This window comes from Coenobita brevimanus, chromosome 72 (genome assembly GCF_032717465.1).
Source record: "Coenobita brevimanus isolate Jiangsu-jjx chromosome 72, ASM3271746v2, whole genome shotgun sequence".
NCBI lineage: Eukaryota > Metazoa > Arthropoda > Malacostraca > Decapoda > Coenobitidae > Coenobita > Coenobita brevimanus.
In genome coordinates this window covers 41,104,980-41,129,256 of record NC_137025.1, presented here as the reverse complement: position 1 = coordinate 41,129,256, position 24,277 = coordinate 41,104,980, and the positions used below count along the sequence as shown (strand labels likewise).

Here is a 24,277-nt window from a genome sequence, read left to right as displayed (position 1 = left end):
AAAAATTCACTTAGTTCACCATCCACACGCACTGCAGCCTTCGCACCATCGTACATACTCTTCACAGCATTCAACAACTTCCCATCTACTCCATATATTCTTAACACTTTCCACAATCCTTGTCTATCCACCCTGTCATATGCTTTCTCCAAATCCATGAAAGCCGCATACAACTTCTTTCCCTTCTCTAGAAACTTTTCCACTAAAGATCTAAGAATGAATATCTGATCTACACAACCTCTTTCCTTCCTAAAGCCTCCCTGTTCTTCTCCAACTAATTTCTCTGTTCTTTCTCTAACTCTGTCTATAAGTATCCTACCATACACTTTTCCTATTATACTAAGAAGACAAATGCCCCTATGATTACCACACACTTCTTTTTCCCCTTTTCCTTTGTACAAGGGAATAATTATAACTGACTTCCAATCCTCCGGGACTCTACCTTCCTCCCAGGCCAATCTGCACATCTTCCACATCCATTCTACTACTATCTCTCCCCCATGCTTCAGCATTTCACCACACACTCCATCAATTCCTGGGGCTTTCCCTGATTTAACTTTCTTCATTGCTTCCACAACTTCTATCCTACCGATTTCTTCCTGTCTTCTCACCTCCCTCCTTCTCCCAGCCATTCCCCAGCCACTTATACTCGCATTACTTCCATCCTCTACGTTCAACAATTCCTTAAAGTGTTCTCTCCATCTGCTCACTTTTTCTCCCTTCTCCACTAGTAATCTACCATTTTTATCTTTCACTCCCCTGCTAACTTCACTTCCACCCTGTCTTACTCTTTTCACTTCTCTCCAGAACATTTTTCTTACAGTCCCTCCACTTTACACTCAAATTCCTTCCAAATTCCTCATCCACTCTCTTCTTACTCTCTCTTACTAATCTTTTCACCTCTCTCTTCCTTTCCACATATAACTCTCTCTTCCGCCTCTCAACTTCTTCCACGCCCCTATTTCTCACCCATTCATTGTATGCTTTCTTCTTTTGTGCCACAGCCTTTTTCACCTTTTCAGTCCACCACGCTGTTCCTTGCACCCCCCTCCGCCTTCTCTTCCTTCCACACACCACATCACATGCTGCACATATTTCTTCTGTAAATATCTTACACACACCTTCCACGTCTCCCATCTGCTCCAATACATATTTGCCCAATCGTTCCTCCACTTCTCTTTCCATTAAATGCTTTACTAATTTCTTTTCCTGGCTTTTGGAGTTTGCTGGTGACCAGTTTGATGTCAGTTTGGGGGTAAGGGCGGCAACTTTTCCAAAATGACAGACTCATACGTATTTTTTCCCATTAGCTTAGTTATTTCTAAATTGCAAAATTCTCAAATCGTGGCATGTGCCCAGTACCATAAGATTACAATTTAGGAGATTTCACTGTAATTGGCTCTATGAGGCTGACTGAAACAAAACTGCTTGTCTGAAAATATCTGTAGAGGGCACCTTCACAAAGGCACAGATAAGGATATCTGCACTGTACTAGTAACAGTACAGCTTCAAAAAGCTGTAGTTCCAGTGAGCATGGGATGCTGTTATTATATTCCTTGACATTTTTAAATAATTATGCATAGAATTAAGCTATAACAAAAAAAATCTGACATCCAATTACTGTACCACAAATACCAAACCAACAAAGATATATATGAAATAGGATATATTGGTAACATACAAAAGCCAGTCTCATTTTATGTCCTTCAGGCCGCAGGTAACCAAATCTAAGCTGCTTAAGTCTACATGTAATGATTGGAACATGACTTGCAACCCTGGTAGCATTTATATATTACAAAACCTTCAATAATTTTTGGGAGAATCAAACCCGTGTAAGCCAGGCCATCACTCCAACTAATGTATTCTGCCACTATATCAATGGGCATGCTACATTATATTAAAATGCAATGGTCTACTATAACACCTAAAAAGAACATACTGACAACTTGTTTTCACTGACCTCCCCATTTTCAATCACACATGTTGACCTTTAACTAGAACTGATCTCCTTTTACAGATATCATAAATAATGATAATTATAATGACAGTCTTACACACTGTCCCAAATACATTCACCAAACCTTGCAACTCGCATTCATCTTCACTCAGCAATACTGTATCATCAGCACACAGTAAACAACAGTAAAGTTATCGTGTTTGAAAGGAATGAAGGCACAGGTGGCACAGCGAGGTTGGATGGTGAGGATATGGAGAATGTGAGTGTATTCAAATAGTTGGCTAGTGTGATGAGTAAGGATGAAAGTTTTGGGGATGAAGTGCTTGAAATGGTACAGCAGGGAAGGAAAATTGTTGGTTCACTGAAAGCAGTGATGAGAAATAGGAAGGTGAGTATGGACGTTAAGAAGTCACTGCATGATAGTAGTGTGATCCCTACCCTGATGTATGGAAGCAGGGCGTGGACCTTGCTAGAGGGGAACAAGTCAAGAGTGAGAGCAATGGAAATGAGTTACCTGAAAGGAGCAAGTGGAGTGACATGGAGGGACAGGTTTCCCTGGAATGATTATTGCTTCCAGGGCCAGGAGCCATCTGAGTGTGCCTTGCACATTATGGAGGTTATTCTCTCGGGCATGGAAGCATACATTCCTTTCTCATATCCTCTGACTAATGCAAGAAAGCCTTGGTTTAATCACGCTTGTTCTAATGCTGTCTGCAACAAGAAGAGGGCCTATAAAAGGTACCGGAGCCAACCGACCCCTGAATCACATCTTTTATATGTTTCTGCCTGGAATCATGCTAAGTCTGTTCTTCGCTCTGCTAAAAATAATTTCATCCATGCTAAATGCTCTCAACTCTCCAACTCGAAAACTTCCCATTCCTTCTGGCACCTTGCCAAAAACCTTTCTAACAACTTTGCCTCATCATCCTTCCCTCCTCTTTTCTACTCTGATGGCTCTGTAGCTATTTCTTCTACTGATAAAGCAGATCTCTTCGCTCAGACTTTCTCCTCCAATTCCACCTTAGACGATTCCAGTGCTGTTCCTCCAGCACTTTCCCCCTCTGACTTCCTCGTGGCTGACATTAAAATATCTTCAGCTGATGTATTTTCTGCCATCACAGGCCTCAGTACTAATAAGGCATATGGGCCTGATGGAGTCCCTCCTGTTGTTCTCAAGAACTGTGCTTCTGTGCTTACACCCTGCCTAGGCAAACTCTTTCGCTTTTGTCTATCAACTTGTACCTTTCCTTCTTGCTGGAAGTTTGCTCTCATTCAGCCAGTCCCAAAGAAGGGTGACCATTCTCGACCCTCTAACTATCGTACAATTGCTTTAATATCCTGTATATCAAAAGTTTTCTGGTCAATTCTTAATAGAAAAATTTTAAAGCATCTTTCCTATCACAACCTTCTTTCTGATCGTCAGTATGGGTTCCGTCAGGGACGTTCCACTGGCGATCTTCTCACCTACCTTTCAGACTCCTGGTCATCCTCCTTTTGGGACTTTGGCGAAAGCTTTGCCATTGCACTTGACATCTCAAAGGTTTTCGATCCAGTCTGGCATAAATCTTTAATTTCCGAACTGCCCTCTTATGGTTTCTATCCTTCTATCTGTGCCTTCATCTCTAGCTTCCTTTCTGGTTTTTCTATAGCCACTGTTGTAGAAGGCCATCGTTCCTCGCCTAGATCTATTAACAGTGGTGTTCCTCAGGGCTCTGTCCTATCATCAACTCTCTTCCTTTTATTCATCAATGATCATCTAAGCTGTACATCTAACCCTATCCACTCATATGCTGATGACTCCACCCTTCACCTTTCCATTCGGTTCCCACAATGTCCATCTCAGCAGTTACTTCAGCAAACAAGGGCCATCGTTCTTCTCCTAGATCTATTAACAGTGGTGTTCCTCAGGGCTCTGTCCTATCACCAACTCTCTTTCTTTTATTCATCAATGACCTTCTAAGCTGTAAATCTAACCCCATCCACTCATACGCTGATGACTCACCCTTCACCTTTCCATTCGGTTCCCGCAACGTCCATCTCAGCAGTTACTTCAGCAAACAAGGGATGAGACTATGGCACACCTAATGTCTGACTTAGCTTGTATCTCTGACTGAGGTAAAAATAATCTGGTTGTTTTTAATGCATCAAAGACTCAGTTTTTACACCTATCAACCCGACAAAATCTTCCACAGGTATACCCACTAATGTTTAATAATATTCAGCATAATCCTGCATCATCCTTGAACATGCTTGGGGTTTTATTTACTCGGGACTTATCTTGGAAAGATCATATTATATCTCTAGTAAAATCTGCTTCCAAGAGATTAGGTGTGCTAAGCCGACTCCGTTCCTTCTTTACCCCTGCACAATTGTTGACTCTATACAGGGGTTTTATCTGCCCCAGTGTGGAGTACAACTCTCACGTGTGGGGAGGCTCCCCACATACAGCTCTTCTTAATAGGATGGAGTCAAAGGCTTTTCGTCTCATTAACTCTCCTCCTCTTACTGACTCCCTTCAACCTCTGTCTCTTTGCCGCACTGTTGCATCTTTATCTCTTTTCTATTGCTACTTCAGTGGTCACTGCTCCTCTGAACTGTCTGCATACATTCCTCCACCTCTACGATGGGTGCATAGCACCCGTCTAGCAGCAAACTCTCATGCTTTTTCTGTCCAACTCTCTAATGCAAGAGTTAACCGTTACTCCCAGTCCTTCATTTATGAAACAGGTAAACTCTGGAACTGTCTCCCTCTGTCTGTATTTCCTGCTTCCTATGATCTCCAGTCTTTCAAACGCAGTGTGTCCAGGCATCTCGAAATGATCGGATCTTGAATTTGGCTCTCTCCTGTATTTTGTTTTTCTCTTGGAAGGAACAATTTTGTGGGCTTGTGGCCTTTGGTTCCTTCTTCCTCACATAAATAAAAAAAAAAAAAAAAAATGAAGAAGTGAAAGAACGTTGTGGGGTGAATGTGGATGTGATTGAGAAAATTAGGAGAAATACACTGAGGTGGTTTGGACATGTGGAGACAATGGAGAATGAAAGACTGACTAACAGGGTGTATGCAGGTGAAGTGGAGGGAGGGAGAGGGAGGGGGAGACTGAGGATGAGGTGGAGGGAGGGAGTTGAGAGGTATATGAGGGAGGGGGGAGTAAGCTGGGGGGAGGGCAGTCAAACGGTGGGTGACAAAGCGACTTGGAGGGGTCTTGTCTGTGGCCACCTTTTGCAGGCTTAGGGAGTTGGGCTATGGATAGAGCTAGATAGAATAGATAATGACAATTTCCTGTTGTGCCATAATGGCAACTACAGTAATTTCAGTAGTTGGAAGTACTGTATAATGTGGCAATACATTCCACATAGGTATGTACTGTAATTATGAGGTAATAATGTTTAAAGTTTATGTTTATTAATTTAGTTTGACCCATAATTCAATGTACTGTTTTTACAAATACAGTAATCACTCAGTTATCTGGATGCTTTGTATCCAGACATTCTCCGTAGCCGAACGTTAGGCCTTGGCTCTATTATTTCTGTATCCGCATTTCCTTGTCTGTATCTGAACTTAAAATTTCCGACATCACCGGTTAGGCAGCCGACAAATTAAAAAAATATAGGTTGGATAGCCGGCTGGTCAGGTAATAGACCCTAACCCACTAGCTGAGCAAAAATGGCCATCTGCCTCCTCACCGAATGGTCAAAATCCCCCAGCCACCTGGATTACTTGGATGCTCTCTGCCGTGTGTGAGTAATACAGACCCTAACCCACCAGCTGAGTAAAATGGCCGTCCACCTCCCTACCGAATGATCAAAGTCACCTGGATGGCCTCTTGAGCTGAGCCTCACGCTGGTAAAAGAGCCTAACCCACCAGCTGAGCAAAATAACCATCCGCCTCCCTACCAAATGGTCAAAGCCACCTGGCTGGCCAGTAAAGACATGGCAACGTTGTGTTCGGTGGCGGGTACCACACACCCCCACTCACTGTCCAGCTCCAACGGTTGGAGGAGGAGGAGTATTCTGATTTTTGTTAAGTGATTACTAGCGACGGGCAATATCAGTGATTAAATTTAGATACAATACCGTTTACTTTGTTGGTCAGTATTGGTTGGTATCGATTACCAATACTGACAGCTACATAGTTTCGTAATTGCAATAATCCCTTTAAGACCCAGACGCCCAAGTCCCAGACATTTTGAGCTCGGGTCCTTTGGGGGGAAAAAAAAAAAAAAAAAAAAAAAAAAAAAAAAAAAAAAATGATGATATGTGTTCATCCCTACTTTAAATTTGTTGTGCGATGATGAACAGCTGTGTTTTTGTGCATAGTAGAGAGCCCCTGCATCCTTCCCTCCCCAGTTCCCGTCTAACTATTGCCATAACTACATGCTCATTGCCATTGCTGCCCTACGTACTCGTTTTTGTGAATAAACAGTGAATAAACTGCAATGTCTCGCCACTAGAACACATGGGAATTTATAGTGTTGTGCAGCGTTAAGAAATTAAGACTGAGAGTGCAAAGGATTAAGTGCAGAGTGCAACACTGGTGTGTTGCAACTGGCATGGTGCAAGTAAGAACAGAATGTGCAGTGTTAAACAATTATAATTCATAGTGCAAAGAATTAAGTGCGGCACAACACTGGATTACTGTACATGCTTCAAGAGCACTTTCACCACTGTCAGAGCCTTAGAGGAGGCGGGTTAATCTTCGTGATGGCCACAGATGTGTTGTAAGTACCCTGTACACTGCTAAATATTTTCCATACTCACTTCTAATTCCTCATTCCCTGGATCCTTTTCATTTATTTCATGCTTTCTGTCCCTTATTTGTGTGAAGATGGTCTTAAATAGGTATTGTGCATGTCTGGTAGGGAGTTACTTAGGTGGCTCTAAAATTACGTTGGGTTAGGGTCCAGAAGTACCTGTCCAGGGGGCATTTTCCCAAGTCCCAGACATGCCTTTGGCTCTATTATGTCGGATTTTGGGGGAATTACTGTGATTACTGTAATATCTTTTCAGTCCGATGAACTACATAAAAAATTTAATAAAATTACTGTACTCACAATGGGCTCAGTCAGGTTAAAAGAATTATTTGGCCATCATTTTAGGAGAACATAAGCACCAAAACTGCCATTCAGTGTGTTAATAAATCTTAAAATCATCACTTCCCAATGAAATAGTATTTTTGAAAATATGTTTTCAGTTAATTGGAAAGTCTGCTTTAGTACTCACAGTAATCGATACCTAGCCATCAGTATCAATACTTGCAGATACATAGTCAGTATTGGAAGTATCGATATTTTGGTATCGATACAGCCACCATGTTATGTTAACCACCAGACCACACGGGATTACTGTACACCAGGTAGTGGCTAGCAGGTTGCGATGCCTGTCTGTTGTTTGTTGGGTGATAAGTGCTGTAGTGTACAGTACTTTATTAAAATTCCTTTTGCAACCTTTGTCATCTATATTCATTTATCTGTGAATAATTTTTGTTGCTTATGCATTCTTTTCTTAGTGTTTAGCATTATACAGTACTGGATATTCCCATGTGTGTTTTGATGTCTAAATAACTGAAAGACCAAAGAACACTGCCACAATTAGGAGGGATACTGTACATATAAGTAGGGTATTTGTGGATTTTTGTTGTTTATGCACTGTTTTCTTAGTGTCTAGCATTTTACAGTTACCTCTCAACTAACACAGGTTTAAAAAACGTGTTTTCGTTTTAACACATGCAAATATTTAAGGAGATATGTTTAACTAACAAGGGTTTCTTGATTTAACGCAATTTTACATGTACGTGATGGTTTCAAATTAGCCGCGCGCGCCTTGGACAGTCCCGAGCTGATAGACCGTGTGTGGCAGTTTATGCATAAATACAATTTTTTATTTGTCTGTTGCTTAAACTGGTTTTATTCGAGCTACAATATTCGAAAATGAACTTTGGCCCCATTCTGAGCAATTTGGCTTATTTTCGAACAAAATTTGGCCAGGAAAGTGATGGTAGATCTAAATTGTTACAACTTGATGCTGCAGAACGGAAAGAAGAAAACCACTCAGACCAAGATCAAGCAGTTCTTTATGAAGAAGACAGAAAACTTAAGGGAGTTATCTTCATCACCAGTAGCACGGGAGTCAGAGGAAGAGGAAGAGGAAGGACAGCAGAGTGAGGAGGGACAACAAATTTAGGGTGGGGAGCGGCGGGAGGTGGGGTAATGGGGTAAGTAGGGACAGCAGCAGATGGTGAGTGATGCATAGATGAAGTGAGGCTGTGTTGTTATTGTTTGTGACCTACTTTCTGTAATGAAAATGTTGCTTTTACTGTAGTGTTTTTATGACCTACTACAGTAATGCATTAATAATGTTGAGGAACTTTCACAATGCCGTGAATGAAGCAGAATTGAAAGAGAATCCACGTAAAAAACGAAAACAGTACGTATTTGGGGAGAAGTAAACAACGCTTCGGCCCAACTAGGGCTCAAATGTTGTTTATTTCTCCCCAGAGATACTGTTTTTGTTTTTTACGTGGATTTTCCTTCAAATTAATGTTGTTGCTTTTAAGTTTAGAGTAGCATAACTCCCCAAATGGGTAGACTTTCCCAGAGTCCAGGAACATAACCCCCAATATTACCATTGTTTCTTATGGGAAAATTATATTTAAAAAATGCGTTTTTCACTAACGCGACCTCTCCAGGAACCTAACCCTCGCGTTATTTGAGAGGTTGCTGTGCTGGATATTCCCATGTGTGTTTTGATGACTAAATAAATGAAAGACTGAAGAACACTGTCACAATTAGGGGGGGTACTGTACATATAGGTAGGGTATTGCTCCATATTCGGATTTCATCCGTAACTGGAATTACCAATGGCTCCACTATGTTGGATAATCGAGTGATTACTCTAATACCAATAATAATTTGCATGTTGAGCTGTACTGTTTATAAAGAAATGTAATAGATGGAGAGTACATTAAGCTGTATGGACTAATGGCATCGCACATGATGCATGTAAGGAGGGTAGGTTGAGACAGACCTACTGACACCATGGCGGATGACAGTTGGACACTCCAGTGTTCTACCTGCTACCACAGAGGACACTAAATCACCAATGCATGATCTCATCCAACATCAATACTTCACATAGGATGCCCGAGACTTTCTGACATGCAACTCGAGAGATATGAACCTTAAGTTGTTTAGCTCATCCCTTCCACTTGTCAATACGTTTGTTTAATTATTCCATCTTCATTATATTCAGACCATTAATATCAGTATTTTGTGTCTCATGATGAGGTGCTGTTTCAAAATTATCTACAACCTCCCTACAAATTTTTTCCTCTTACAATTTCTTTGCATTCATTTTAATACAGTAACTGATAGTAATTATGCCATACAAATGTCCCATCTGTTGTGTAACTAGCATGGCTATTTTCTGGAAAGTTCTCCATCCTTCTACATATCAACCATTATAACAAGGAATCAGAAGTTTACTGAAACTGCTTAGTGTTCAGAGGCATGAGCTTACAGACACTTCCTTCACTCCCCCCTCATTTCTGTCTGTTTCATGTGGCTTTGATGCCTCGGCAGCATGGAGGTAGAGGTCGTAAGTCGGAAAATACTTTAACCATTGATTTATTTTAACTGTATAACTCTCAGCACAAACATGATATTCAGTTCCTGAGGCCCATCACTTTTTCACACCACAAACCTTCACATACCACCTCTCTGGCACTAATACCCATCATTCATATTGAACACATACCTGTATTTGTGCTGTCTCATTCACGACTGGTGTGATGGTATAGGCAGGAGTGTTTTTATGGCATGTCAATGGACTTCGTAAAAGATCAGCAGCTAAAGAAAGTTTAAACAAATTTTTTTTTCATCAGTGTTCTCTATCCCAGTATGGACTCAAATTTGTGTCCTTTCAAATGTAAAACCACTTCTCTGACCATCTGTGACAATTTGAATTGAAAAGGTGGCTGGAGACTTCTGCATCATGTAAATGCTGCCAGGGACACAAGTTGGTTTCCTATGGCTTAACCCCTTCAATCCAAACACTGATACTCAGCTTAGGAATGAACTCTTGAATAGGAAAAGTCAGATACTCTCTTCATTAACCCATTCCTACGAGGGATATTAAGGATGCTTGGACACAACATTACAGCCAGGCGCTGAATGAGGAGTCTGACTGAGACAGGAAAGGACTGGAGATGGCATACCCAGCATTTGACCCTTGGTCTTTGATACTGGTACCATGGGCAGGGCAATCGACAAACTGCAGTTGGGGAAGGCTGTGGTTGTGTATGGGTTGACTGCTGAGATGCTGTTGGCCTCTGGAGATATAGGCATGGAGTTAGATACTGATATAATAATTTATTATATTCTATTATAGGCAAATTTGCTGTTTCTCATGATTCATTCAAGAGCATGATTGTAAATAAGTACTGTATGAGGGGAAGGGTGATGCCCTGAAAAGAGAAAATTACAATGGCAAACAGTTTTCAGATAAGATAATGAAGGTAATGGAGAAAACTTGGTAGGTATGATAAGGGAAACAGTGCTTAGGTTTATGCTAGGGAAGAGGATCACTGATGCAATAATTACAGTTTAATCCATCCATCCATCCATCATCTAATCCTACGTTGCCCCTTGAGGAGTGTAGGAGCCCGGGGCTAGGAAAGTTGGTCCTGGCATTTAAGATGAGAGTGACCAGCCTCACTCATCCCTGAGTGGAATTACATGAGCAATAAACCCCAACCACCCCCTGGATATAAACCTTTACTGGCTCAATCTGACTGGAGCACCTTTATTACCCACTAAACCACCAGGAGCCAAAATTTGGTTATATGGTTACCACCCAGCATAGTAAATGGTTTCCTGGTGTACAGGAAACCATTTGGCTTGTCACTCAGCATAGGGTCACCACAGGCAGAAGGAAGAGGAAAGAATGAAGGAAAGAAAGACACAGGAGGGAGTGTAAAGTCACCCACAGGCAGAAGAAAGAGGAAAGAATGAAGGAAAGAAAGACAGAAGAGGATGGATGGAAAGAAGGATGGAGCAGAGGAAAGGGTAGACACCCGAGAGCAGCACTACATCAAGTGAGTGGATGGTGAGCGCCCCCACCTACCACACGGGGCCCCCACCTACCACACTACAGTTTAACAGCTTCAAAAAATTTTAAACAGAAGGGAAGAGAGTTGTACTTAGCTTTTGTTTGTTTAGAGAAGGCTTTTAACACTTGTAGTAGAGTGTCCAGGGAGGTGGTGAAGCAGGCAATAAGAAAGCTTGGGAATGAGGAATGTTTGGTCAGAGTGGCTATGACAATGAACATGGGTGTTTACAACCAGGTGAGGGTGAACAGAAGTTTGGATGATTTAGTTTTCAAAGACCGATAAGCATTAGGGGTCAGTTTTATGCCACTTATTGTTGCTTATGGTGCCTGAAGCTCTCTCACGTGACTTCAGAACTGGACTCACATGAAAGGTGTTGTACTGAAGACTTGATGTTGATTGCAGAGAATGAGAGGGAAGCAGAGGAGAAATTTTGGAGGTGGGTTAAAAGGTCTGGGAGTAAACATGGCTAAAATAAGAGTGATGATATCCAGGGCAGGTGGCAGTGCTGTAATAGAAGAAGGAGTATGGCCATGCACACTTTGCCACAAGGATGTGGGAAATAACATCATTTTGTGCAGGGACTGTGATAAGTGCATGCATAAGAGAGGCAGTGGTATTATTGGTAGGCTGCAAAATAATGCAAATTTGGAGTGTGTGGTATGTAATAGAAAGTAAAGAAAAGGAGTGAGGTGGGATAGAATTTAACTTTCTGGAGAATCTCTTGAGTGGGTAGAGGACTTTTGTTATCTGAAGAATATAATATCTGCTGGAAGTAAGACTGGAGCAAGCTTAAGTTGGTAGTTTGGGTATGGAGTGGTTGAAAGAAGTCGAAGCTGTTGCTCCTCCAGATACTGAGGGGGTTTTCCCTCTGTGCTAAGGGGTCCCTATATGCAGCATGTGTTAGGAATGTAATGCTGTACAATCTTGACACTTGCGCAGTGAAGGAGGATGTTCATATGTCCACCCATACTGAGGTGAGAATGATAAGATGGGTGTGATGCATCTTTGAAAGACAGGTCTGTGGGGTTAGGACTGCAAAAGATGAGTTGAGAGGAAGGATGGGACATGAATGTATTAATCATGTGCTGAGAAGTGGTTTGGGCATGTGGAGAGGTGGGAGGCTGGCAAATGGGTGTGGAGGGGAAAAGGTGTAAACAATTAAAGTGAAGCTGTGAGAGGCAGACCAAAAAGTTCTTGGGATGAGGTCATACAGTGTGACCTCAAGGATTAGGGCATGAAAAAAGATGCTGCTAGAACTGAACACTGTGGCGAGCTGCCATCTGGTGATCAAAGTTGATGCATACAAGCATGTTGTTGCCTTTATAAATGAAAACAAAAACAACCCCAACGAAAGCACTGGCTTTAGCCCTTTGAGCTTGGACACACCTTTGTAATGTTTCTCTTGCCATCTCCTGGTGGTTTCATATAGCTCTGGATACATGCTTTGAATTGGAGGGATTAGATATAGCTTGAATAAACCCCTTCAAAATGAGATGCATTTTCTGTTTTGAATAATTTGGTAGCATGAGAAATATACTATAATGAACATCATCCAAACTCATCGGGTTAATTTTTTACTAGCCTGTGCTATAAGGAATAATGTGGCACTCACTGATGGGAACTGAAATAATTCTTATCCAAGTTGATATCTGGATATCAAACCAAACGGAAGACCACACACAGAAATTCCCAGTCAGAACCTATGCACAGTGCTGTATTCTGCACCTTTAACCCCTTCACTTTGTTGATGTACAGTCTGTCCTCATTATTTGCAGTTCTGATTATTCACATGTTATATAAATATTTACATATATAAACCTCTCAATACAATGTATGGCATTTTCTACACTATTCTTGGTACACCCAAATGATTTTTTCCACCTATCCAGATACCAAGAGGGCTCTCCCTTCTTGCTAAGAGATCTTTGTATATGGCATGTGTTAGGAATGTAAAGCTGTATGGTAGTGAGATCTGGCCAGTAAAGGAAAAGGATATTCATAGCCTGAAATATATTGAAATGACAATAATTAGATGGATGAGAAATGTGTCTGTGAATGCGAGGCCTGGGGAGGCTAGGTTTATGACTGAAGAGTTAAGAAGAAGAATGGGACTGGAGGGCATTGGTGTTGTGATGAGGAGGGGTAGCTAGAGATGGTTTGGGCAAATGGAAAAGATGGAGGATGACAACTGGGTGCAGAAAGGAAGAAGTGTGAATGCTGGGGGTAGGGTCATGAGAGGCAGACCGAAAAAGACCTGGGACATGGTCCTAGGGTGTGACCTCAGAGAAGAGGAACTGAAGAGGGAGGCTGCCAGAGATCAAGCAGCATGGACAGGTGCCATAAGGTGACCATGGCTGACGCATGCAAGGATGCTGGAGCCTTTATAACCAATACGATAGGATATGAGAACTGGTTTTTCAAACAGGATTATGATAAAGCCTTCACTATTATGATAAAGCCTTCACTAACTTTCTTATGCTGATAAAATTGTCTAGTGGTACCAAGAATAAAACATACAAGTACAGTACATTATTGTACTGAGGAGTTTACATGAACTACATTATATATGTCTTTACCTTTTATCACTCTTCTGTCTAGCCTCCTTCAGTCAATCTTTTCATCTGCATCAGTGATGGGCTGACCTTTGGAAACCTTGATGGCCCCACGCACCATGAGACGGAGCCAGTGCAGCTGTGGGAGGAGCACCAACAGGCATCCCAGGTTACAGTGCAGGGGTATGGTCTTCATAACCTCCCATACACCCAGCCCATACTGCTCTCCATAGCACAGATACATGTATGGGAACACCAGCACTCGGCAGCAGGCAAAAGTTACCATCATCGCTACACCGTTGGCAGTGTACCACCTGTTAAAATGTAAACATATGTATGTACCATAAGTCTTCATTTAAAGTTACCTTTCTTCTGTCTATCTCTTGCCAGACTGTGACACCTCAATCTTGTGAGGGGTGGCCACAAACAAATCACCTCCATGTCATCCTGTCCCTCAGCATTTCACTGCCCTCCCCCCAGCTCACACTCTCCTCTCTCATATACCTCTCTACCCCATCCCTCCTTCATCCTCAGCCTCATCCTCCCTCTCCCCCCCCTCCACCTCACTCACAAACACTCTCATTGTTAGTCTCTCACTCCATCCTCTCCACATGGCCAAACCACATCAATGTATTTCTCCTAACATTTTCTATCACATCCACATCCACACCACAATACTCTATCACTTCCTCAAATTTTGTCAGTCTCTCTCTCCATGTAACTCCACATGCTCCTCTCAAATAACTCATTTCCACTACCCACACTTTTGACTTGTGTCCTTCCAGCAAGGTCCAAGCTTCGCTTCCATACGTTAGAGTTGGGCCAGTGTCACAATACTATCATCCATCGACTTTTTACTTTGATGCTAACTTCCCTATTTCTTATCACTGCTCTCAAAGAACCAGCACTCTTTCTTCCTTGCTGTACCCTTTCAAGCACTTCATTCTCTAAACTTCCATCCTTACTCATCACACTACCCAAGTACTTAAATGCACTCACAATTTCCATTTCCTCATCATCCAACCATACTGTACATTCAGTGATTTCATTTCTCTCAAAGACCATAACTTTACTCATTCCTATATTCACCTTTAGATTTCGTTTCTTACACACTCTCCCAAACCCATTCACAAAGCCTTGCAGTTCCCCTCTGCCTTAACAGAGTACAATATCATCTGCAAACAACAGTACAAGAAGTTTCCAAATGCTACCCTCTCTCATTAGGGCTGCTTCAACATCCATGGCCCTACTGTGTGTCTCTTGTAATCCAATCCATATACAGACTGAACAACCATCCAACATTCAGATAGAAAAATTCACTCAGTTCACCATCTACATGCACTGCACCCTTAGCACCCTCATACATGCTCTTCATGGCATTCAACAGCATCCTATTTACTCCATATACTCTTAATATTTTCCAAATTCATTGTCTATCCTTTCTGTCATATAATTTCTCCAAATCCATGAAGGTCACATACAACCTCTTTCCCTTCTTTAAAAACTTTTCCACTTAAGACCTATGGATGAATATCTGATCAACACAACCTCTTCCCTTAAAACCTTCCTGTTCTTCACCAACTAATTCCTCTTTATTTCCCTACCTCTGTCAAAAGTATTCTACCATATACTTTTCCTATTACACTAAGAAGACAATTGCCCCTATGATTACCACACACTTCCTTTTCCCCTTTTCTTTTGTACAGGGGAATAATTATACCTGAGTTCCAATCCTCTGGGACTCTACCTTCCTCCCAGGCCAATCTTCTCGTCTTCCATATCCATTCTACTACTATTTCTCCCCCATGCTTCATCATTTCACCACACACTCCATTAATTCCTGGGGCATTCCGCATTTTGACTTTCTTCATTGCTTCCAATGATTCCTTCCAAATTCCTCATTCGCTCTCTTCTTATTCTCTCGTATTAATCTTTTCACCCCACTCTTCCTCTCTACATACAACTCTCTCTTCCATCTCTCAACTTCCTCCATGCCTGTTTCCCATCCCCTCATTATATGCTTTTTTTCTTTTGTGCCACCTCTTCATTCCACCATGCTGCTCCCTCGACCCCCTTTCATCTTCTCTTCACCCCACATGCACCACCACATATGCTGCAAAGATTTCTTCTGTGGCTATCTTGCACACATCTTCCACCACCCCAATCTGATCCAAATCATATTTACCCAGTTGCTCCTCCACTTCTGTCATATATTCTGTCTTTCTTCCATCCTTCTGCAACCTTTCTACCCTCCTTGTATGGACTACAGAAAAGTCTCAGTTATCCACTGTCATTCAGTCAAGCCCTATGCCTAATAAGGAAAAATGCTGGATACTGCATAGTACTCCCTCCACTGGCTCAACATTCAGCATCAAGCAGGTGTTTGTTATTCATCTAAACCCTCTATCCTAAAAACTTTCCCATGAATAAAAGATGAAAGCTAGGCATACAATACAGTATTGATATAGTGGTGGTAGGTGGGGGCGCTCACTATCCACCCACCTGGTGTAGTGCTACTCTGTTTTTTGGGTACCTCTACACTTAGTGGCACACCAAATGATTTCCTGTAAACCAGGAAAGCATTTATAATGCTGAGTGGTACCCTTGTAACCAACCAACACGTTCCCTATGTGACAACAAGTGGGTTGCGGAGGGTTAGCGCCCCTCCCCGGAAAACAACTAAAAATATGAATAAGAAGCCTCGGACCAGGACTGACCAAAAGATGACAACTAAGGACCGAACAAAGGACATGATACGGATGGCGACTTGGAATGTAAGGGGTGCAAATGATGAGGTGAGAGAGAGATTGTCCAGGTGCTTCAGGGTGCAAAAGTGGATGTATGTGAATTAACTTAAACTAAATGAAGAAAAGAGAGTGTGAAAGAATGGGAGTATGGATGGGGTATATGTGTGGGAGTAGGTGAGAATAAGAGGGCAAAAAAAGTAGTGTGTATTGTGTTGAGTAACGATGGACAGAGAATATAAGAGAGTATGGATCGGTTGACTCAAGGATTGTGTTGGTAAGATTGAAAGCTGGACTACAAACGTGGGCGATTGTGTGCATGTATGCGCCAACGCAAGATCGTGCAAGCAGGGTGAGGGAGGAGTTCTGGACAAATGAGGTGTCTAGAACCAATGGGGTATCAGAGCCAAAATGTACTTTTGAGTTATGAGGCTTTAAAGTTGTGTTATGGCAACGTCATATCCAAAAGGCAATAAACAAACATTTTATACATCAAAATGATCATCAGCGCCTATGCTCTACATGAAAAAAAAAAAATAAATAAAAATAAATAAATAAATAAAATAAAATAAAATAACAATAATAATAACCGTAACCGCAAAATGTGCAGTAAATTAAACCCCCAATTTATAAGTGGGCATAATAACTTATTGTAGGGATTTAAAAACACACCAGAAAAAATGTCAAAGAATGTATTAATGTACAAAACTTTATTAATTTAAGATTACAGTTCACTTAATATTAATAAACGAATAATTATTACTGTAATTTCACATTTTTTACAACTAAAACTGAAATCAATACAATTATTATATTTCCTCTACCATAATAGACTGAAATAATAGCACTCTCCCCAAAAAAAGCAGTGTAGTGCTTAAGTAAATTGAGGAGGGGCAGTGGGGGGTTAAATGGTGGGGTCGTCATCTAGGAGATCGACATCCAACTCTACCTTCTCGGTGCAACGCCCCCTCCCCGCTCCTCTTTTCTTTCTTCCACCTCCTTTGCTGCGTTTGTTTGTGCTCTTTCTTGTTCATCAATAAGGTCCCGAAAGAACTGCCTCTGCTCAGGGGGTACATAGGTCATGAGCGTTTTCATGTCGGCAAGTTTTTCCTTAGCAGTATGCACTGGTTCTGGGTACTAGGGTTGGAGTTGGATGTTTGCCAAATTGAGTTTTCCTCCATCTTTCTTTTTCTCCAGAGACACTTTAACAGAAACCAGCCCACCATAGTCTTCTTGGATCTCAAAACCTCCCTTGATTGAGTCTGAGTACTGCAGAACCCTTGCATTAAGAAAGCCAGCATCCTTCATTCCAACCCACGATACACTACTTTGTAAGGCATCACAGTCCTTTAAGTCCTCTCTTTTCATGTCAACTACTTGGAAAGGGTGAATGCTGTTTACCTTTTTAATTAGTTCAACGTAATGCTTGGCTGTGTACACAGGAACTGGATGTATTATAACTTCAATCACCCCAAAATCCCTATCACAGGGGAGGTAAGAGTGGCCAGGAACCATGAAATAATGCTTGATATTAATGAAGCGGACAGAATGCACATTGCATAAGCAGGACAAGATCACATTCTTGTTCTTATTTTGTCCAGAGCAGTTATCTGAAAACACTACTAGCTTGGTAATGTTTGGGTCAAGAACATGGTTCATGTAGTGGTCAAGACAGGAAGCCACTTCACAGGACCCCCGGTTACCCAAACTCTGATTCCAAAAATACATAGTTGCTTGCTTTTCTTTTATGTTATGCACACCAAAGTTATAGGTCCACATTTTGCACTTATAGCATTGCAGCCCAGTTGAGAGTTTGGGGGTGGGAAGAGCCTGCTGGAGGTCCATGCAAATCACAGCGAGGTGGGGCTTATTTGGTTCACCTGCTATAGCTCTCAAATGTCTGTCCCTCATTAGCCCTCCCCTTGTGAACAGTTTTTTCAACATTCAGGGCACTAATCTCTTCCTCATCTGCCACCGAGCTGAGATCACGAAGTTTCATTTCAATTTCATCGCACTTATTACATGAATCACTTAGATCTTTAGTGGAAAAGTTTCTAGAGAAGGGAAAGAAGTTGTATGTGGCTTTCATGGATTTGGAGAAAGCTTATGACAGGGTGGATAGACAAGGATTGTGGAAAGTGTTAAGAATATATGGAGTAGATGGGATGTTGTTGAATGCTGTGAAGAGTATGTACGATGGTGCGAAGGCTGCAGTGCGTGTGGATGGTGAACTAGGTGAATTTTTCTCTTTGAAAGTTGGGTTCAAACAGGGATGTGTCATGTCTCCATGGTTGTTGAATCTGTACATGGATGGGGTAATAAAAGAGGTACAAGGTAGGGTAGTGGATGTTGGAGTGGCCCTGGTGAGAGAGGATAGTGTCTGGAAACTCCCTGTACTGTTGTTTGCAGATGATACTGTGTTGTTGAGTGAAGATGAAGGGGAGCTGCAAGGCTTGGTGGATGATTTTGGGAGAGTGTGTAAGAAACGGAATCTAAAGGTGAATGTAGGGAAGAGTAAAGTGATGGTCTTTGAGAGAGGTGAAGTCAGTGAATGTACAGCGAGGTTGGATGGTGAGGAATTGGAAAATGTGAGTACGTTTAAGTACTTGGGTAGTGTGATGAGTAAGGATGGAGGTTTGGAGGGTGAAGTGCTTGAAAGGGTACAGCAGGGAAGAAAGGTTGCTGGTTCTTTGAAAGCAGTGATAAGAAACAGCGAAGTGAGCATGGAAGTGAAAAAGTTACTGCATGACAGTATTGTGATACCAACTCTAATGTATGGAAGTGAAGCTTGGACGTTGTTGGAAGGACACAAGTCAAGAGTGAGAGCAGTGGAAATGAGTTATTTAAGAGGAGCCTGTGGAGTCACATGGAGAGACAGGCTGACGAATGAGGATATAAAGGAGCATTGTGGTGTGGATGTGGATGTGATAGGAAGCGTTATGAGGAACACACTGAGGTGGTTTGGCCATGTGGAGAGGATGGAGGGTGAAAGACTGACGAAGAGAGTGTATGTGAGTGAGGTGGAGGGGGGGGAGAGGGAGGGGGAGGCTGAGGATGAGATGGAGGGATGGGGTGGAGAGGTATATGAGGGAGGGGGGTGTGAATTGGGAGCAGGGCAGTGAAATGGTGGGGGACAGGGCGACTTGGAGGCGATTTGTTTGTGGCCACCCCAAACGGGATTGAGGCGTCTGGCAATAGATAGATAGATAGACTTTAGGGGGGCTCGAAACCTTTGTTAAAATTTGTATCAAAGATGTTTTCATAAAGCCAAAATTTCACCACATTTTCATGTCCCTTCCCCTCATTAATCATCCACTCTTTGTACATGTCATACAGCACTTCTTGTTTAATCCAGGGGGTAGGTATTTCCTGTGAGGACTCTTGGCCCTCGAGTAGTGACTGGCGACAGTGCGCAAAGTTCGAATGTGTTCTCTCACTAAGTCTTTCTTATATTCCTCTGTCTTATTCCCTGGCTTATGTCTTCCTCTTTGGTCAGGAATTATTGTGCCGGAACTCATAGCCTTATCTATCGCATTTCTAACACTCTTGACAGTCACACCGTGCATGTTCAAGAAATCAGTGCGGCAAACCTATATTTCTTTGTTGTTTTTCTTTACGATGTACCGCATTATTCTCTGAACTTCGCTTGACCTGTCTTTAATGCGGCTTCACTGCACATCTTGGGATGACACACTATTAGCTAAATAGGCTGTTTGTAGGTCATGATTCCCTACACCCTAATAATTTTTGAATATCTCTTCAATGCTGTCCCTCCCTACATCATAATACTTGCGGTAACATGAGCAAGCGGGACCAACACTTTTTGCAGCCAATACTCTTCCCCTCACACACATATACATCTCACCACTGTCTCTTTTCCTCTTTCTTTCTACCTTTTTCCACTTCTCCTTACACTTCTGATGCTTATGAGAGGTTATAGGCACCACCTCCTCACTGTCACTATGTGATGAACTCATCTTATCACCCCCCCTTCAACCTCAATCACAACAGCTCATCTTGTCACCAATAATCCACGATAAATGGGGTAAAAATCCAGTACGTAATAATTATACTCCTCAGTAAACACAGGAGGGAAGCCTCACCGGCACGCCGGGCAGGCCACACGCTCGCTGATTGGCTGCTCTGGGGGAGTGGCAGAGAGTGAGAATGCTGATTGGTTTGGGCTGTGTGGTGCGGATGCCAGCCTGGCTCTGATTTGCTTGCCTGGCAGCGTGGACAAAACCTCGTGACTTTGAGCCCTTCTAACACCGTCCAAAAGGCCGAATCTTGTATGGCAACCAGTGCTATCACTGAGAAGAGGGTTAAGCCTGTTGTCTCCCCTATCTAAGTCAAAACCAGTATATTGGCAGAGATGCCCCTGTGGCTCTAGACGCCTCAAATGTGGAAGTGTGCATGGAAAAGTTTGAAAGAAATTAGAGTTTTTGATAGGTGATATGAATAGTAAAGTAGGGAATGTGAAGGTAGATGGAGTAGTTGGTGAGTGGGGTGTGCCTGCTGAGATAGATGAGAATGGCAGTGCTTTAGTGGACATTTGTGCCAGGAGGGGGTAGGTGATAGCCAATACCCTCTTCAGGCACAAAATGATCTATAGGTATACATGGCGAGTGTTGAGAAGGGTGGGTAGCGAACTGAATGAATGGAAGGCAATGATTGATTATGTGTGTTTGGATGAAAGGATGCAAAGATGTGTAATGGATGCATGAGTGTATAGAGGTTGGAGGGGTGGACTTTCCGACCACCACTTGGTGGTGGTCAAAATCAGTGTCCATGTGAAATGGAGAAATAGAAGAAGGGAAGGATGGGAGGAGGTATTATATGCAAGGAGAGTGGAAAGGTTACAAGAGGACGAGAATGAGGCAGAATATAAAAGAGAAGTGGAGGAGCGATTGGGTAAATATGAATTGGAGCAGATGGGGGATGTGGAAGGTGTGTGCAAGATATTCACAGAAGAAATCTGTGCAGCATGTGAGGTGGTGCGTGGGGCGAAGAGAAAATGAAAGGGGGTGCAGGGAACAGCATGGTGGAATGAAGAGGTGAGACAGGCTGTGGCACAAAAGAAGAATGCATATAATGAGTGGATGAGAAACAGGGGCGTGGAAGAAGTTGAGAGAGGGAAGAGAGAGTTATACGTAAACAGGTAGAGGGAGGTGAAAGATTAGCGAGACAGTAAGAAAAGAGTGGATGAGGAATTTGGAAGGAATTTGAGTGTAAAATGGAAGGAATGTAAGAAAATGTTCTGGAAAAAGGTAAAGAGAGTTAGACAGGGTGGCAGTAAAGTTAGTCGGGGAGTGAAAAGTAAAAATGGTAGATTACCAGTGGAGCAAGGAAAAAATTTTAGCAGATAAAGAGAACACTTTATAGAATTGTTGAACAAAGAGAATGAAAGTAATGCGAGTATAAGTGGCTGGGGAAAGGCTGGGAGAAGGAGGGATGTGAGATGAGAGGAAGAAATCAGTAGGATGGAAGTTATGGAAGCAATGAAGAAAGTCAAAATGGGGAAAGCCCCAGGAACTGGTGGAGTGTGTGGTGAAATGCTGAAACATGGGCGAGAGATAGTAGTAGAATGGATGTGGAAGATGTGCAGACTGGACTGGGAGGAAGGTAGAGTCCTGGAGGACTGTACAAACAAAAAGGGGAAAAAGATGTGTGTGGTAATCATAGGGGCATTTGTCTTCTTAGTGTAACAGGAAAAGTATATGGTGGGATACTTACTGACAGAGTTAGGGAAATAACAGAGGAATTAGTTGGAGAACAGGGAGGTTTTTGGACGGGAAGAGGTTGTGTAGATCCGATATTCATTCTTAGATCTTTAGTGGAAAAGTTTCTGGAGAAGGGAACGAAGTTGTATGCGGCCTTCCTGGATTTGGAGAAAGAATATGACAGGGTGGATAGACAAGGATTGTCTATCTATCTATCTATTGCCAGACGCCTCAATCCCGTTTGGGGTGGCCACAAACAAATCGCCTCCAAGTCGCCCTGTCCCCCGCCATTTCACTGCCCTGCTCCCAACTCACACCCCCCTCTCTCATATACCTCTCCACCCCATCCCTCCATCTCATCCTCGGCCTCCCCCTCCCTCTTCCCCCCTCCACCTCACTCACATACACTCTCTTCGTCAGTCTTTCACCCTCCATCCTCTCCACATGGCCAAACCACCTCAGTGTGTTCCTCATAATGCTTCCTATCACATCCACATCAACACCACAACGCTCCTTTATATCCTCATTCGTCAGCCTGTCTCTCCATGTGACTCCACAGGCTCCTCTTAAATAACTCAAGGATTGTGGAAAGTATTTAAGAATATATGGAGTAGATGGGGAGTTGCTGAATGCTGTGAAGAGTATGTATGAGGGTGCTAAGGCTGCAGTGCATGTGGTTAGTAAACTGAGTGAATTTTTCTACTTGAAGGCTGGATTGAAAGGGGGATGTGTCATGTCTCCATGGTTGTTCAATCTGTATATGGATGGGCTTATAAAAGAGATAAAAGGCAGGACAGTGGATGTTGGAGTGACCCTAATGAGAGAGGGCAGTGTTTGGAAACTCCCTGTACTGTTGTTTCCAGATGATGCTATGTAGTTAAATGAAGATGAAGGGGAGCTGCAAGGCTTGGTGGATGAGTTCGGGACAGTGTGTAAGAAATGGAATCTAAAGGTCAATGTTGGGAAGAGTAAAGTTATGGTCTTCGAGAGAAGGGAAGTCAGTGAATGTACAGTGAGGTTGGATGAGGAGGAAATGGAAAATGTGAGTGCATTTAAATATTTGGGTAGTGTGATGAGAAGGGATGGAAGTTTGAAGGGTGAAGTGCTTGAATGGGTACAATGAGGAAGAAAGGTTGCTGGTTCTTTGAAAGCAGTAATAAGAAACAGGGAAGTCAGCATGGAAGCAAAAAAGTTACAACATGACAGTATTGTGATACCAACTCTAACGTATGGAAGTAAAGCTTGGACCTTGTTGGAAGGACAACAGTCAAGAGTGAGAGCAGTAGAAATGAGTTATTTGACAGAAGCATGTGGAGTCACATGAAGAGACAGACTGTCAAATGAGGAAGTGAAGGAGCATTGTGGTGTGGATGTGGATGACAGGAAGCATTAGGAGAAACACACTGAGGTGGTTTGGCCATGTGGAGAGGATGACAAGGAGAATGCATGTGAATGAGGTGAAGGAGGGGAGAGGGAGGGGGAGGCCAAGGATGAGATGGAGGGATGGAGTGGAGAGGTATATGAGAGAGGGGGGTGCGAGCTGGGAGCAGGGCAGTGAAATGGCAGGGGACAGGGTGACATGGAGGTGATTTGTTTGTGACCACCCCTTAAGGGATTAAGGCGTCTGGCAGTAGATAGATAAATAGATCTTGGCAAGTCCATTTTGTTAAATGTTACTCATAAAAATATGAAAAAATCTATATCTATATCTATATACCTAGGCTGCTTCCCCCAAGGAAAGGGAGGTAGCCAAGACAGGACGACTCACTCTCCATTTACTCATCCATTCAAACATTCATTCGCATCTTAGCCCCAAAGGGGAGAACGGAGAGATCCTCACCGCATCACACCGCACAAGGGTCAACTGCGCAATGCAATCAGTGACATCCGCAGCAGGGCCCGACAGCAGAACTGGTTTACCCCTGCCACATCATAACAGACCCATCCCCTTACCCGCACCTGACCTGACTAGCTGATCAGACCAAATGCGGGAGAATATCCCCTCAGGGCTGCGTCATCACTTATTCATTCACAATTTCTCTCCATTTATTTCTGTCACGCACAGCCACTCTTCCTTGCTCAACAGACATCCCTCTCGCATCCAGCGCTCTCTTCACACCGTCCATCCATCCTATTCGTGGTCTCCCTCTCAGCCTTACACCTCTCACATCAGATCTAGTTATCTTTTTCACCAATC

At 42.7% G+C, this 24,277-nt stretch overlaps 1 protein-coding gene across 1 annotated transcript in view; it reads right to left on the bottom strand.

Moving 5' to 3' along the window:
- Positions 1-10,087: 10,087 nt before the first annotated feature.
- Positions 10,088-24,277, bottom strand: part of LOC145407112 (TLC domain-containing protein 3A-like) — a 117,889-nt gene continuing 103,699 nt past the window's right edge. The window contains exons 6-7 of the mRNA XM_080278132.1: positions 13,707-13,930; positions 10,088-10,284 (exon numbers count right to left, since the gene is read on the bottom strand). Coding sequence (XP_080134258.1) covers positions 10,088-10,284; positions 13,707-13,930 — 421 coding nt within the window. The remainder of the gene's footprint in view (positions 10,285-13,706; positions 13,931-24,277) is intronic.